Genomic DNA, 14,675 nt, shown 5'->3' on the forward strand with positions numbered 1-14,675 from the left:
ATCTCGGGAGAATCCAAAGTCTGATAATTGACCATGACCTGTTTTGTAGTGATTTTAGCAAATGGCAGTAATTTGTCAGCAAGGAAATCTTAAAAACAGTGAGCAAGTATCAAAAATAATACACAGTATTACCAGGGGGCAACAAGGGGTTTGGAGCTATGCAAACAAGGGATTGTTAAGCCAACCTAATTGTTTGGTGGGTTGAAATAGATTACAAAGTTTTTTAAGAGTGTTAACATTGGTTCCAACAACATTTGATTCATTTACAAAGAAACAGTATCTTTCCCAATATCATATATACCCTTCCCATGTCCAGTAGTTATTAAGTCCAATGTTCTTTTGTTGTGAAGCACCATTCTGGTGATAGAGTTCATTTGCTGTTGGAGAAACTCCAGGCTGTCAGTCACTGATGTCACAGCTTGGTTCAGCTTGTCTCAGCCAAAGGCAGAATCAGGTGCAGCTTGTAGTAGCTGTTGTCATAGCAGCATCTCCAGCATCTAGTGTAAGCTCGATCTCTACCAGCAGTGGGAAGAAGATCTTTCTCTGCTGGCAGCTCCTGTAAACATTAAGTTAGTGAAGTCTTTTTTTGTTCTTGGGTAGAGAAGGGTGGTAACTGGTACTGCTATCAGTAAAGGCCTATTGCTGGATGGCTGCCATTATCGGGAAAAAGGAGAGAGGAAAATTATGCTTTTCTTGGGTTTCTTTCTTATAAGCCAAATGTGCAAGAAAGTTCCAGACCTCAGGATCAGATATGTCTACTGATAAGATCCAGGGTGCAAACCGATACACCTCATTCCAAAATTTTAAGCTTTCATCTTTAGAAATTTTAAATCCACTACATTTGAGCAGGGTTTTAAGGGAACGAATTTGGTGCTTCCTCTGGCGTGACACTGAGTTCCCCATTGTAAAGGGAAGATGTTTTTACAGCAGTCGGACACTAGAGGGCTTGGAGCATCTTGGCTGAGACTGCAGAAAAAAAGGGGCAGAAAGAGGCAGTTTAAATCTTTTGTTCTGGCCGCGAATCACCTGGAGCTTTCAGTGCTCCATAGGGGCTAGTTAATTTAAATTCTCACTTAACTGGTTTTAGATGCGGCTTGAATGCCTGGGGGCAGGATGACAAAACTGACCAGAGAAGTTTACTTTAGAAGGAGAAAAGAGAAAAGAGAAAAGAGAAAGCCAAGCCCCATGAGTGGGGAGGCTTTGTGGCACAGCCGCCTTTTTAGTCTCCTGATGGGAGATGAAGGAAAGAAAAGATTTTTGCTTCTCTCCTGGTTAGAGAGGTACTCACGAATCCTGCGTTTCAGTGGGCACCAGCTTGCTGGCTGGCGCGAGGTTCAGAGGCCCCACGTTGGGCGCCAGATATGGGGTGCGCAGGGATCTCGGGGCGCCAGCTGCTAGCGTGGCACCAGTCCCCTGCGCGCACCTGGAAGGCGGCGGGTCCCACTGCGCGTCTGCTCTGCGTTGCTGGCGGGCCCCTGCTTCTCTGCTGCTTCTCCGCTGTGAGTCTCTCTGCTACTGGGGCTGGCCTGGCCGAGTTCCGCCCTAATTTCACCCGTGCACTCTCTCTCTGAATTTGGGACCCATCAGCTGCCGGGTCACAAGGAGAGGTGCAGGGCAGCTAAAGTTAGGGTTCCGTGAGTCGATGATGGAAGGAAAGCGCCCCCCAGGGAGACTGGATCGTAGGCAATAAGACACGGGACTCAGCTTAGTCTGTGTTACAGCTCTTGATTCAGTGACTCAGCTCGGCTCCAAGTCTTAGTAATCCAGCTCCAATTATTGACGGGAAACCAGGATATTTTATACCATGGGGGTAGTGGTAAAAACCTTAGCCGATAGGTACTTTTAGGATGTCCCATTTACATGTGGCGGTGAGCACCTGCCAGGCTGCCAGACTGTCTGAAAATCACACAGGAAAGGCTGACAGTTTCCAGAGCCGGAGGCCATGTTTCTGTGATGGCTGCTTCAAAAGATGAGTCAGGAAGATGCTGGGAAGGCACCCTGCTGAAAAAGGAGTCTCTGCATTAAAAAGGAATCTCTGCATATGAGGCCGAGCCCATGGGCTATCCGGACATGAAGAGACTGCTACTTTACACAACAGGGGTCCCCAACAAATCTGTTTTTTTTATTTTTATTTGTTAATATTTTATGTGCATGAGTCTTGCCTGCTTGTGTATAAGTGCACCACATGAATGCAGTGCCCACAGAGGCTAAAAGAGGGCATAGGGTCCCCTGGAACTGGAGTTACAGATGGCTGGGAACTGAACCCAGGTCCTCTGGAAGAGCAGCCAGTGCTTTTAACCAGTAAGCCATCCCTCCAGGCCCAGGTCCCATGATTTTGTTTGTTTGGTTGGTTGGTTGTTTTTGTTTTTGTCCATTTTCTTCTGGCAATGTGTAATTTGTGGTACGTTCCTCCCCATTTAGTAGAAATTCATCCTAAGGCTAGATTAGATGTTAACTGTATTTTACTGAGAGTATGTCATAAGTGCTTCCAAGTACCCCCTGTTGTACGGCATTGGAAGGCCAGTGTCTATTTCTTCCCCATTAATTTACATTAATGCTATTTGATTTCTATGTTCCATGATCAGAGACCTCAGAGGAGTGTCTATGCTTTGCTGTGATCTGTAAGTACTGTGCAACTAATATTTAACATCCTTCAGCCTCTTGTCTACCTAAAGTTGTTGGGGAGTGTTCTGCATACCAGGTCAGATTTATGGCATTCACATCTGTATTCCCTCTAATCCAGTTTTACTGAAGTAACTTGACATCTCCAGCTTTTAGTTTATGAAGTTTTGCTGTATGTATTTTCAAACTGTTAATAGATACATAAATATGTAGAAGGGTTACATCTTGGGAAATAGATCCTTTATCATTTTTGAGTGCCTCTTACCTCTTAAAGTACTTCCTTGGAGATTAATATGGCCCACCAGCTTTGATTTGGTTGGTATCTTGCCTGGGGATGTGGCTCAGTGGTAGAGCATGCACTCACCATGTGTGAGGCCCCCTTGAGTACTTCAGCACCAAAATAAAGGAAAGAGAACAAAGCAGAACACCAGCTGATTGCTTTGCAGTATGAGATATGCCAGCCCTGGCTGCCAGTATGGGGGTTTCTTTTCTCCCATAGGTCAGAGACATGGTGGCCAGGGTCAAAGGTTCCTGGACATTGATTGGTTTCCAGCTCACATACTGGCTGGGCCAGGTCACACAGCCTTTCAGGCAACTGGACATACTGTCAGCCAGACAGCACCTCTGGCCCGTGCTGGCAGGGCCCAGGTCTGCCTCAGATACTTCTTGGTGCTTCACAGACAACCTTGCTTCCACCCCTCTGAGAACATGTGCTCTTCAGACCTCTTAATACCGCTAGTCCCTCTGCTTTCTTGGGAATTTGTTTATCTCCAGATAGAGCTTTGGAGCTGCTGCATGCTTTTCCTTTCTAAGTCTTACTGAGCAATACCTCCCCCTAATCTCAGGACCTATCAACAGGTGGGAGTTGAGGAGTATGGAACTGGGGAGGGAGCCAGTTCAAGTTGGAGGCTTCCATATCTGCTGCCTGTGGCTCTGGGCCATGGCTGGCTAGTTCTCTGAGTATCTTTGCTTTATGTAAATAGCACTGGAAGCCTAAGAAACCCCAGCATGACCTTCTCTTACTTTTCAGCACCAGTCAGAGGTCCCATAGCTAATGGGTGCCTTATTCCACTAAGGCAAGCCTACCTGAGTACCTCAGTCTTCCCTTCTGTAAAATGGAGTGATTGGGTACCTCCATCCAGGGGCTGAAGTGAGGTTCAAAATCTTCCTGCTTGAAATTAATCAGGAAATATCTATTGTTCCTTTCCCCCTTCCGGGGCTTCTGTTGAAGGACATCTTGCCCTAAGATGGTTCTTGGCCCTCTGGGGGCTCAGGAGTAGATATGGAGCCCCAAATTGGAGGAGCTGATGTAGGCCTCCCTCACCAGAACAGAAAGCTCAGGACTAGAGTGATCTCACAGGATGAGGCCACCCAGAGCAGCTGAGATGCAGGACAAATTCTAGTGACTTAGTGACCAGCTCTCCTGTGCTTACCCTTGGCCTTGGAAACAGGTTCTGGTCCTCTGTGTGGATCCAGTTCCAGCTCCTTGGTTTCTACCCTTGGCCTTTGACTAGCACTGGGCAGCCCTTTGGGAAACCAAGCTTCTCATCACCACGATGAACATCCGCCCATCTACAGAGCAGGGCTTTACTTACAGCAGGGTTGGCAGTAAGTCAGTTATAGTCCAGATTGCTTTCTAGTCTCCCTTGCTGTCATATTTGTGTGAGGAGAGCAGCCAAGCCACGGTGGGCTGTAGGGGGTATGTGTCAGTGTAGACAACCCTATCCCACCCACTTTTCTGCCACCCCAGGGAAAGACCCATCAAGACTCTGGCCTATGTCTTACAGACTGTTGACTGGTTGGGTAACAGAAGGGATTCCACACTGGCCTGGCCCAGCAGCCACTGAGTCTCTCCCCAACTTGAGGCCTGGTATGTGTCCACCCCCAACTCCTTCCCAGTAATGGGGGTCCATGTGTACTCACAGGTGCCTGGCTGCAAGGGAAGCTGAGATGTGCCTGCCCAGGCTATTTTTACCCAGTCTTGTCCCCATAGAGCTACGCTTTGGCTCTGTGTCACTGCCTGCAGAGTGGAGCCTGTTTCCAGAGATGGGGGTGGATGAGCCTGCACCTCAGGGCCTCCTGGACTTCCTTCCCCAGGCAGCATCTCATTTTAACACTTATTACAGGTGCGACTAATGTGAAGACAGACCTGCCAAGGCAGTGGGCAGGAGAGGACCCTGGTGCAGGGAAGAGAGGCACTTGGCCTCCCAAAGCTAAGCCTCCCTACCTCCACCCCAATGTATCACTGGGGGTCAGAGGAAAGCTTCTCAGGGGCTTGGTAGATGCCAGCAGCTCATGTACACTCCTGGGTATACTTTTAACACACTCATGACAATAACAGCTCACATTTAGTAAGCTTTTTCTATTCATTTTCAGACTAATGCTTAGAACATTTACTGACTCATTTAACTCAGAATCGTGGTTAGCTCAACTTTATAGATGGGGAACTGAGGCACTGGGCAATTCAGTAAACTTAAAGGTCACAGAGCGCAAATGTGGTAGAGTGGGATTTGAACCCACTCCAAAGCATCTCCCTAACTAACACCCACCCTTTCTTCTTTGCATGTTTTCAGAATCCTCAAGAGGAGACACTGTCCTAGATTAGATTCCCTGGCAGTCCTGCCTTATAGGTCCTTTCACCATTACTTTAGATGAGGCGCAGGAATTAGACACCTCATCCGGTAATCATACTGCTAGGCAGTGACCACCCCAGAATCGGCACTAGGCCTTAGGTGCTATAATTGACCTTCCGGGTCACTATGGCACCTGTAATACTGGCTGCTGGGGTTCAGACATAGACCTCTGTGTGGTCATGTCTTCCATCTCTTTGCTCTTGTAGTGAATGAGGGCATGTAGTCACTCAGAGTCAGTGTTCTCTGTACATTGACTGCCAGGAAAGTGCAGCGTCCTAGACAGTGTGACCTTGAGATGGTTCCCTCCCTGGTGAGGTAGGTGAGGGTGAAGACCAAATGAAGCAGTTTGGTTTGGGCCCTAGCATACCTCCTGGCCACACAGCAGGGACAGTAGGCCATTATGAGCTTCCCCTAGGCTTGGACACCCCCCTACACACACATGTATTGATACTTGGCCTTTTTAGCAGCCATTGAATTCAGCGCCTGCCAACTTCCTACAGAGGAAGGGGTAACTGGGGCCTGCTGATGGATGAACACAGCTCTTGAGACTGAAGAGGAGCCCCACCAGCAGGCTTTGTGCCTTCTGGTTCCCATTTTCAGCTGGGGTCAGCTCTCTCCAGACGGAGGAGAAAAGTGGAGGTGGAAACATGTGGGAGATGTACTGAGCTGGGCCCTGTTTTTCTAGGCTTGGGCTCGGAACTCTCTTCAGAAACCCTTCACCTTGGATAATTCCCCAGACCTGACCACCCATCTGTCAGGACCTTCCTTGCTGGCAGGGACCTATGGAGGGTCAGATAGGCCAGGCTCTGCCACACACAGCATCTCCTGAGGCCAGGCCTAGACTTAAGACTGCCACAGCTACTAACTGGAACCTGTCCCTTAGAGCAGCCTCTGAGTTAGAGATGACAGTCCCTGTTCTCTAGGGGAAATCCTCAGGGGCTCATAGAATTGGTCACTTGCCCAAGAACACAGAACTTATAAATGGCCAGGTCAGCCAGGACTGATTGCCATGCTCTGGAGCTGTACCCTCAATGGTCCCACCCACATAGGTTCCCTAGGGCTTGCACAGGGGCACACTGCATCTGCTCTACCTCCTATCACTCATTGGACCCCCAAGGCAGGGAAAGGAAGTGTGCCTGAGATAGTTTGAACACAAACAAGCCAGGGTAGCCCATGGGGGCAGACCCTGTGACCTAGGACAGGAGCTCTGGGCTTCTTATTAGGATTGCCTCTGTGTCCCCAGGGACTGAGCCTTGAGAAGTGAAATTGGGACAGATCCTTGTTGCCTGCTGAGGACACTGCCCTCCTGAAACTCCCTAAAGACCAGACATAGCTTTTCTGTACAGACTCTAAGGAGGCCTCAATAAGCTCCAGGCTTAGACCTGTACTGGGTGCCAGGCCACAACATGACTGGATGCTCTTGTGTATGTATTTTCTATGCACTGGGGAACATGGCAGGAAAGAACAACTCTGAATGGTAGAGAGATAGGCATTCTCTTGGGCCTGCTCCCTGGAAACTCAACTTTTTGAGACACACATTTCCTGCTGTCTGATCTTTCCAACTGTATTTAGTCACTTTTCTGTTATTGTGATAGAAACACCATGACCAAGGGAACTTATAAAAGGAAGAGTTTATTTAGTTTACGGTTCCAAGGGGACAAGAGTCCATCATGGCGGGGAGTCGTGGCAGCAAAGGTAGCTGGAGTAGGAACAGAAGCTATGCTCTCACATCTTCAAGCAGGCATAGGACGCAGAGCTTGACTAGAGATCTGTAAACCTACCCCCAGTGATGTACTTTCTCTAACATGACCACATCTTCTAAAACCTCCCATAACAACACGACCAACTGGGGACAAAATGTCCAAATACTTGGAGCCTATGGGGAACATTTGCATTCAAACCACCACACCAACCCTCCAGGAAGGCCTTGGACCTGGGAACTGTGAGAACCACAGGGTGTAGGTAGACCAGTGGGCTGCTTTCTGGCTCTCCAGCCAGCATTATGTTGCAGTGGACAATGGCAGTGTTGTCCTCTGTTCAACACCTGTAGCTCTTGTAAAGAGATACCCTGACAGAAATCAGCTTTGTGTTTGTCCAGGATTGAGGCTGGCATCTTGCATCAGCCTGAGTGGAATTTGCACAGCCATCCCCAGGCAATTTCATCTTTGGCTCCTGGGCAGTCCCCAAGGCTCTCCTGTGCACCCAGCAAGGCAGCTTCTGCCCAGAGCCACACAGAACAGGTGCCCCCTGTGACCCTGACCTGGGTAGAGATGACCAGTGGGTAACTCAGAGCTTTTGGAAGCCCACATCCCCATGCCCTCTAGAACTCTGTGAGGGTGATTTTGTTACTGAAGAGTTCTTCCCTTTCCTCTGCAACTTTAAAAACCATAAAGGTGTTGCTAGCCCAGAGGGGGTTTTAGTGTGACTGGAGTTAGTTCCCCCTGCCTAAGAGGAGGGGCACAGGTTGAGGCTCAGCTGTCTTCCTGTACCTCTCAGTGCTGACTACCCTCTTGGCCTCTCTTTCTGAGGTATTCTGGGTCAGAGCTGTTGACCTAGCACTCCCCTTACCTTCCTCAGAGGTCTGGGGCATGAGAGCTGACCTGCAGAGAGGAGCAGAGTGAGGAGAGCTGCTTAGTTCAGGGTTTGCCAAACCAAAGGTTCGTAGAACAGGTGTGGACCAGTACCATCTTGTTCATTTACTTTTCTTATGCTGTCTTTATACTATTTTAATTTAGGAGGGAAGCTACTAGAATTGGTTTTGCAGTTATAATTAAAATTTCCACTTGCCTTGGGCAAACAATTATGGGTTGAATGAAAAGGTGTTAATACAGGGAAAAGTTAATTTTAAGAAAAAAGTCTGTTAAGAACCACTGTGTGGGCATGCACCTGTGGACACACAGCCAGGGGGTGGATGAGAGCTCCAGATCTGTCATGTCTGAGCCTGGCTTTAGGCCTATGCAGGGCCCTCTGTGAACTGGGCAGTTCCAACAGCCACCTGCCTCCTCATCTTCCCCAGGCATTAGATGAGACAGGAATGGGCGTCTGTGCCCTGACACCTCACAGCACTCACAGGGCTGTTGTGAGAGATGGACAGAGGGCACTTGGTGACAGGTGAAGGGCAGGCAGGTGTGGACTCTGCTCAAAGGTCCAAAGATCTGCCTAGGAGGAAGAAGGTTGTGTTGGGGTGAGAGGAACATTTGGGGCTTTGTTGTGCCTTTCCTGTGGCTGAGATAGTCCCCTTGAGGCCACTTTTTCCATCTTGTCAGGAGCTTGGATAGCTTCCAACAGCCTCAGAATGCTGCTGAGGGACACTTGTTGAGGGACTGGGTGAGCACCTACCTATGTGCTGTGAGCTGGTGTTTCAGTGGAGCTGCCTCTCAGGCAAGGCCTATCACATGCTTAAAAAGTAGGGAAAAGAGGCATAGTGAACTGTGGTGAAGGCCAGCAGCAGCTCCTGCCTACAGGGTGACAAGCTTTCCGGCAATCTGACAGTAACATTCCCAGCAGCTGGTCACTCCTCTGCCTGCCTGGTTAGGTGAAATTTGCAGGTCTTCATGGCGCAGAACAACACAGAGCACTCACACTGCTTCACTGGGAGCCCTGGCTCTCCTTGAGGGTTGGGCTACCTCCTCCCCCTTTCCCCTGGGTGTCCTAGTGCTAGCCTAGCCTAGTGCTAGTCTCCTGTGGGCGTGGCAGTGGCACACGTGGAATGCTGCATTAGGCGGAGTACCCGTGCATCATAACTAGCATCCAGTCCCTAGAGAGTGACTCACCTCCTTGTCAACACTGCAGTTTGGAAACCAGTGAAGTGTGGGGGCAGCAGTGACAAAGGGAACTATGTGTACAGCATCCAGAAGCAGGCAGGTCCCTCTGCTGAGCCTTTTGAGCAGAGGACTCCCCAATTTCCCCATAAATAAAATTGGAATAAAAATAGCTATCTTGGAAAGTTGTCCTAAAACACAAGTGAGATATCGTGAGCTCTCATTGTGGTCTCTGGAATGCTATGGGCCCCTTGACTACACTGGTTTCCTTTTGTTTCAAGGTGAGCTTTGCACTTACTGAGAGTATGAGGTCTGATGAGTGGGATTGGATTAGTGACATGTAGGTGTGGACATGTAGGGGTGCCTGGTGCAACTTCATTAGTCTGTCTGGTTGGTGTTCAACTGAGTCATGGCACAGGCAGGTACCAAGTTTGTTAATCACCCTCTCTTCATATCCCTAGGGTCTCCCTGGAGGATAGACTCAGCCTGTCTCCAAGTAGCTTCCTCAGGTGTCCTGGAACCTGTTCCTGTGGACACTTTCCAAGGCTTTCAGTGCCCTGCTTCAGCACCCCTGGTGGTCTGGGGATAAGAGGGAAGCACCTTTAGCAGAGCTTGCAGCCATCCCTAGATACAGAACATGCTACAGAACAGGTAGAAGCAGAGCAGCCTAGGAGAGGAGTACCTGCCTCAGAAGTAAAGTGCCCCAAGAAATGGTTCTAGGAAGAGGCTGCCCACTAAATGACAGCAAACTAAGCTGAGCCAGAGCTCTTCTATAAGATTACTTCAGCAAGAGGTTCCTTCTCTTCTTCCTCCTCTTCTCCCTCTTTTCTTTTTCCTTTTCCTCCTTTTTTTTTCTGAGACAGAATCTCACTGTGTACACCTGGCTGGCCTGGAACTCACTATGTAGACTAGGCTGGCCTCAGTCTTGTAGCAGTCCTTTACCCTGCCTCTAGAGTGCTGAGGTCCTGTGGTATGCCAGAAGCTGGCAGGAAACATTTCATTCAGTGATTATAAAACTCCTGTAAGAGTCTGTTGCCATTCTTGCTTTACAGGAAGAGGGAGCTGAGGTTCTGTGACACGCGCGGAGTCATGGAGGGTACACCCCAACTGTGTAGACTTCCTGCATCTGTTTGTCTCAGCTTCCTCACATGAGGTCATGATTGTTCCTGATGGCTGACCAGAAACTACAAGCCCCTCACTGGATTCTCATAAGTCAGCCAGCCACCCTGAGAGGCCCCTCAAGACTAGGAATCCCCAGCCAGCCATTCTCATACCTAGAGCGTTTCCTGAATCCCAGTCCCTGCAGATGTCCTTATAGTTTGACGAGTAGCACTGAGTTCCTGGAAGTCAACCTCACTCATTCTGTCTCTGTCTTTCCCAGGGTAGCGACATCTCTGACTCTACCTTTGCTGATGGCGCACTCCTCTCCAGGGAGCCCAGTTTCTTTCCTGAGGATGAGGAGGAAGCTATGACAGTGGCTCTACCCGAGGGCCCTCAGGAGTCAGACATGGACAGCCCCATGGAGAGCAGCCAGGGCCTGGAGGGCTGTGTTGGGAGTCCTGGCGAGGAGAAGGAACACGGGCTGGGAGGCCTGTTTCTGCCAGAGGACAAGTGAGTGAGCAGTGTTTGGTATGTGGTCTCAAAGCCAGAAGGGCAACTCCTGGAAACTGTCTCCAGGAATTATACAGGAGATGGCAGGATTATAGCTACAGACACTACTTGAACAGTGGGGATAGTTCTGGAATTTCAGGCCATTATGTAAACTTTTTTTAAATGTTTATTTTTATTTTGTGTGTATGAGTGTTTCTCCTGCATATATGTGTACCACATGCATGCAGGTACCTGAGGAGTCCAGAAGAAAGTTTTGGATCCACCCCCAATTTTATGTGCATGAGTGTTTTGCCTACATGTATGTAAGTGCACCCATGTCATGCAATGCCTGCAGAGGCCAGAAGAGGGCCCCTGGAACTGGAGTTACAGACCGTTGTTAACCACCATGTGGGTGCTGGGAATTGAACCCCAGTCCTCTGCAAGAGCAGCTAGTGCTCTTAATCCCTGAGCCATCTCTCCGGCCCTTTTTTTTATTTGTTTGTTTGCAGCCCTGACTTGCTTGCAGGCTAGTCTTAAACTTATAGAAAGCACGTGCCTCTGCCTCCTAAGTACCAGGATTAAAGGTGTCTGCCTGACCTCAGTTAGTTTTAAAAAGTATGTTATAGGGCCAGGGATGTAGCTTGGTGGTAGATTTCTTAGTACTAGAAAAAGAAAAAAAAAAAGAATAAGAAAACCTGATTGTAGGGGCTGGAGAGATAGCTCAGCAGTTAAGAGCACTGACTGTTCTTGTAGAGGACCTGGGCTCGATTCTCAGCACCCATGTGGTGGCTACGAACCATCCTTGACTCCAGTTCCAGGGGAGTCTGAAGCTCTCTTCTGACCTCTGAGGCATTGCACAACACAGGTGCACTCACATACATGCAGGCAATACACTCATACACATAAAATAAAAATAATAAAATTTTTAAAAAATATTTAATAAGCCGGGTATGGTGGCACACGCCTTTAATCCCAGCACTTGAGAGGCAGAGGCAGGTGGATCTCTGTGAGTTCAAGGCCAGCCTGGTCTACATAGTGAGTTCCAGGACAGCTGGGGCTACAGGGAGACCCTGCCTCAAAAAAAAAAAAAAGAATTTAATAAAAAAAAGAAAAACTGATTATAAAGATGAAAGATGTCAGGGAACTAGGATCTTAGGAAATGCCTGGGAAAATGATCTTAAATGTTGATTTCTGGAAGGTGGGGTGATTTATCATTTAAATTACTTCTTATCTATTCTACTCTGTACAGTCTATATTTTCAATATTAATGGTATGCTTTCATCAGGAATTTTTTTGGTCTTTCTGAAACAGGGTCTCCCTGCAGCCCAGCTAGCCTGGAAATCACTATGTAGACCAGGTTGGCCTTGAACTCACAGAGATCCTCCTGCCTCTGCCTCCAGAGTGCTGTGGTTAAAGATGTGCACTACCACACCCAGCTTTGAATAGACCTCTTCTATATTCAGCTTTTAAAAGATCCCAGACCAGGCACACATCTTTAATCCCAGCACTGAGGAGGCAGAAGCAGGTAGATCTTTGAATTTGAGGCAGCCTAGTCTATATAGCAAGTTCCAGGTCAGCCAGGGCTTCATAGCAAGACCCTGTCTCTCAACTAATTAATTTTATTAAAGTCTTAAGTTTGTACCTAACTTTTTGTTGATAGCCATTTCCCTGCCTTGTTGCCAGTATTGTATAAGCTTTTGAACAATCATTTGGTATTCTATAATTTAATAACTTGATTCACTGATAAATGTTCTAATTCAATAACTATAATTATAGTGTAATTTAACCTAGCTTACTGTTAAGTAACTGGTAATCAATGTTTTGCTGCTTGGGAATGGCACAATTTGCCTGTCTGTTATGGAGGAAGATGCTTCCCTTAGAAGAGGTCCCCAAAGTCACAAGGTACAAACTTGGCCAGGATCTTCCTGTCTGTAGGACTGGACTGGTTTCCCCCACAGAAGCTGCAGGTAGGGCCCTCAGCCTTTAACTAACTGGGTGCTTACGGCCCTCAGGTCCCTGGTCCTCACTCCATCCATGACCACGTCAGACCTTTCCACTCATTCCACTACCTCTCTCATCAGCAACGAGGAGCAGTTTGAAGACTATGGAGAGGGAGATGATGTGGACTGTGCCCCTGGCAGCCCCTGCCCTGACGATGAGTCCAGAACCAACGTCTACTCAGACCTAGGATCTTCAGTGTCTTCCAGGTGGCCCCTGGCTCTGGGGTGACAGTTGGAGTCCAGAAAAAATGGCAGTGCCAATCTAGCCTCATTCCAGCGAGTCTGACAAAGTCCTAAGCTAAACATCTTTCCCTCTGTCCAGGGCTTCATGGCTCTATGCCTAGGGTGTGAGAGTGCTGCCTTTGCACCCTGATTGGGTATCACATCCCTCCTTTCTCTTTCCATCTTATAAAAGATAGAGTTAACTGATCTAGGAGTTTGCCATACCCCAGTGGGATGTGTCTATGTCATCTTGTTCCCTAGAACCTCAGTGTCACAGGATCCTTCCAGTGGCCTTCTACGGTCACTGGCAGGCACCTGCCTGAATCATTACTTCCTTCTTCCTGTAACATTAGCTCTTAGTTTGCTTTCTCTGTTAAGTGGGTACATTTCCCCAGCTTCCTCTCTGGCGGCCATGCATTCTGGCGGCATGGTTTTTGCTTTGATTTTACTCCTCCCACTAAAGTTCACAGGCCTTAGGGAACCAAGTAGAGCCAACTCAGGGTGGGCAGGGCACAACCTAACAGCAGCATAGAGAGTGACTCCCTTCCCTCCCATTGGCCCAGTGCCGGGCAGACCCCAAGGAAGATGCGGCATGCATACAACAGTGAACTGCTAGATGTGTACTGCTCTCAGTGCTGCAAGAAAATCAACCTGCTGAATGACTTAGAGGCCCGGCTGAAAAACCTGAAGGCCAACAGGTGAGGCTATAGCCCTGAGGAACAGGGCCAGCTGGGGTTAGCAAGGGTTGGCAGGGCAGCCCCAGTGTGGGCAGGAACAGTCTGTCATACCTTAGCGTTTTGCAGTGGACGGAGTATGGCAGTGGATTAGGGCCCCTCTGATCAGTGACTATGCCCTCTCTCTCTGTAGCCCCAACCGGAAGATTTCAAGCACAGCCTTTGGACGGTAAGACTTTGGGAGACAGTGGGTCGAGTGCTGTCTACTTTGACTTGCTTCTCCTGCCTGAGCTCCATGGCAGCAGCCCAGACTTAGCATGTGGCCAAGTGAGCAGAGCGCTGTAAGGCCATCCCTAGTTGGGTGGCAGGAACAGAGCAGAAGAGCAGGCAGCCCCACTCCTACCCTTACAAACCCTGGCCCCTCTCAGCAAGGTCACTGCTTCCATGTTGGTTGAGAACCATAAGGAGGCCATGGCTCTTGGTGCCTCCCTTCTATTCAGGACCCAGGCTAGAGGAGTGACATAGAAGCCCCTCCACAGTCCTCAGAGCAAAGTGTGAAGGTCAGGTGGAGTGCTCCTCCTGTGACCAGTTGAGGGTAGCCTCCTCGGTGGGCTTCCTGGCAGCCCTTGTGTACTGGACCCTTGGCCAGGCTGTGACAGCCTTGGTAGAGGTGCCCTCCCCTACTGCAGGCAACTCATGCACAACAGTAACTTCAGCAGCAGTAATGGCAGCACTGAGGACCTGTTCCGAGACAGCATTGACTCTTGTGACAACGACATCACAGAGAAGGTGGGCCCTGGGACAGGAGTGAAAAAAGGGACTCTGCATGTACCTGGGATAGTGGCGGGGGTGCTCCAGGCTGCAGGCTGCTCTCTGGGGACTCGGTGACCCTGTACCTGCCCAGGAATCTCCCTTTCCAAGCATGACTGTTCTTTTTATGCACGGTCACTTGGAGATCTTGGTCATAAACTTATCTGATTCTCAGTCTTGTGGGTTCAAAGGCCTTTTCTACCCTGCTTCACCCCCATGCTGCAGGTGAGCTTCCTGGAAAAAAAAGTCACAGAGCTGGAGAATGACAGCATGACCAGTGGGGACCTGAAGAGCAAGCTGAAGCAGGAGAATATGCAGCTGGTGCACAGGTCCCGTGTGGGTTGGCTCTGTGGTGGGTAGAGT

At 49.0% G+C, this 14,675-nt stretch overlaps 1 protein-coding gene across 3 annotated transcripts in view; it reads left to right on the forward strand.

The window, feature by feature from the left end:
- The window catches only part of Rab11fip4 (RAB11 family interacting protein 4), a 117,989-nt gene that overhangs the window by 90,900 nt on the left and 12,414 nt on the right, over positions 1-14,675 (forward strand). For 2 of the 3 annotated variants that reach the window (XM_008821623.2, XM_017795217.2), the window contains 6 exons: positions 10,398-10,627; positions 12,619-12,813; positions 13,392-13,526; positions 13,696-13,731; positions 14,192-14,291; positions 14,538-14,641. In XM_008821623.2, coding sequence (XP_008819845.2) covers positions 10,398-10,627; positions 12,619-12,813; positions 13,392-13,526; positions 13,696-13,731; positions 14,192-14,291; positions 14,538-14,641 — 800 coding nt within the window. The remainder of the gene's footprint in view (positions 1-10,397; positions 10,628-12,618; positions 12,814-13,391; positions 13,527-13,695; positions 13,732-14,191; positions 14,292-14,537; positions 14,642-14,675) is intronic. The other variant, XM_029557906.1, reaches the window with a different exon arrangement.

Source organism: Nannospalax galili, unplaced genomic scaffold, assembly GCF_000622305.1.
Source record: "Nannospalax galili isolate Female #2095 unplaced genomic scaffold, S.galili_v1.0 scaffold8, whole genome shotgun sequence".
In the NCBI taxonomy this organism is placed as follows: domain Eukaryota; kingdom Metazoa; phylum Chordata; class Mammalia; order Rodentia; family Spalacidae; genus Nannospalax; species Nannospalax galili.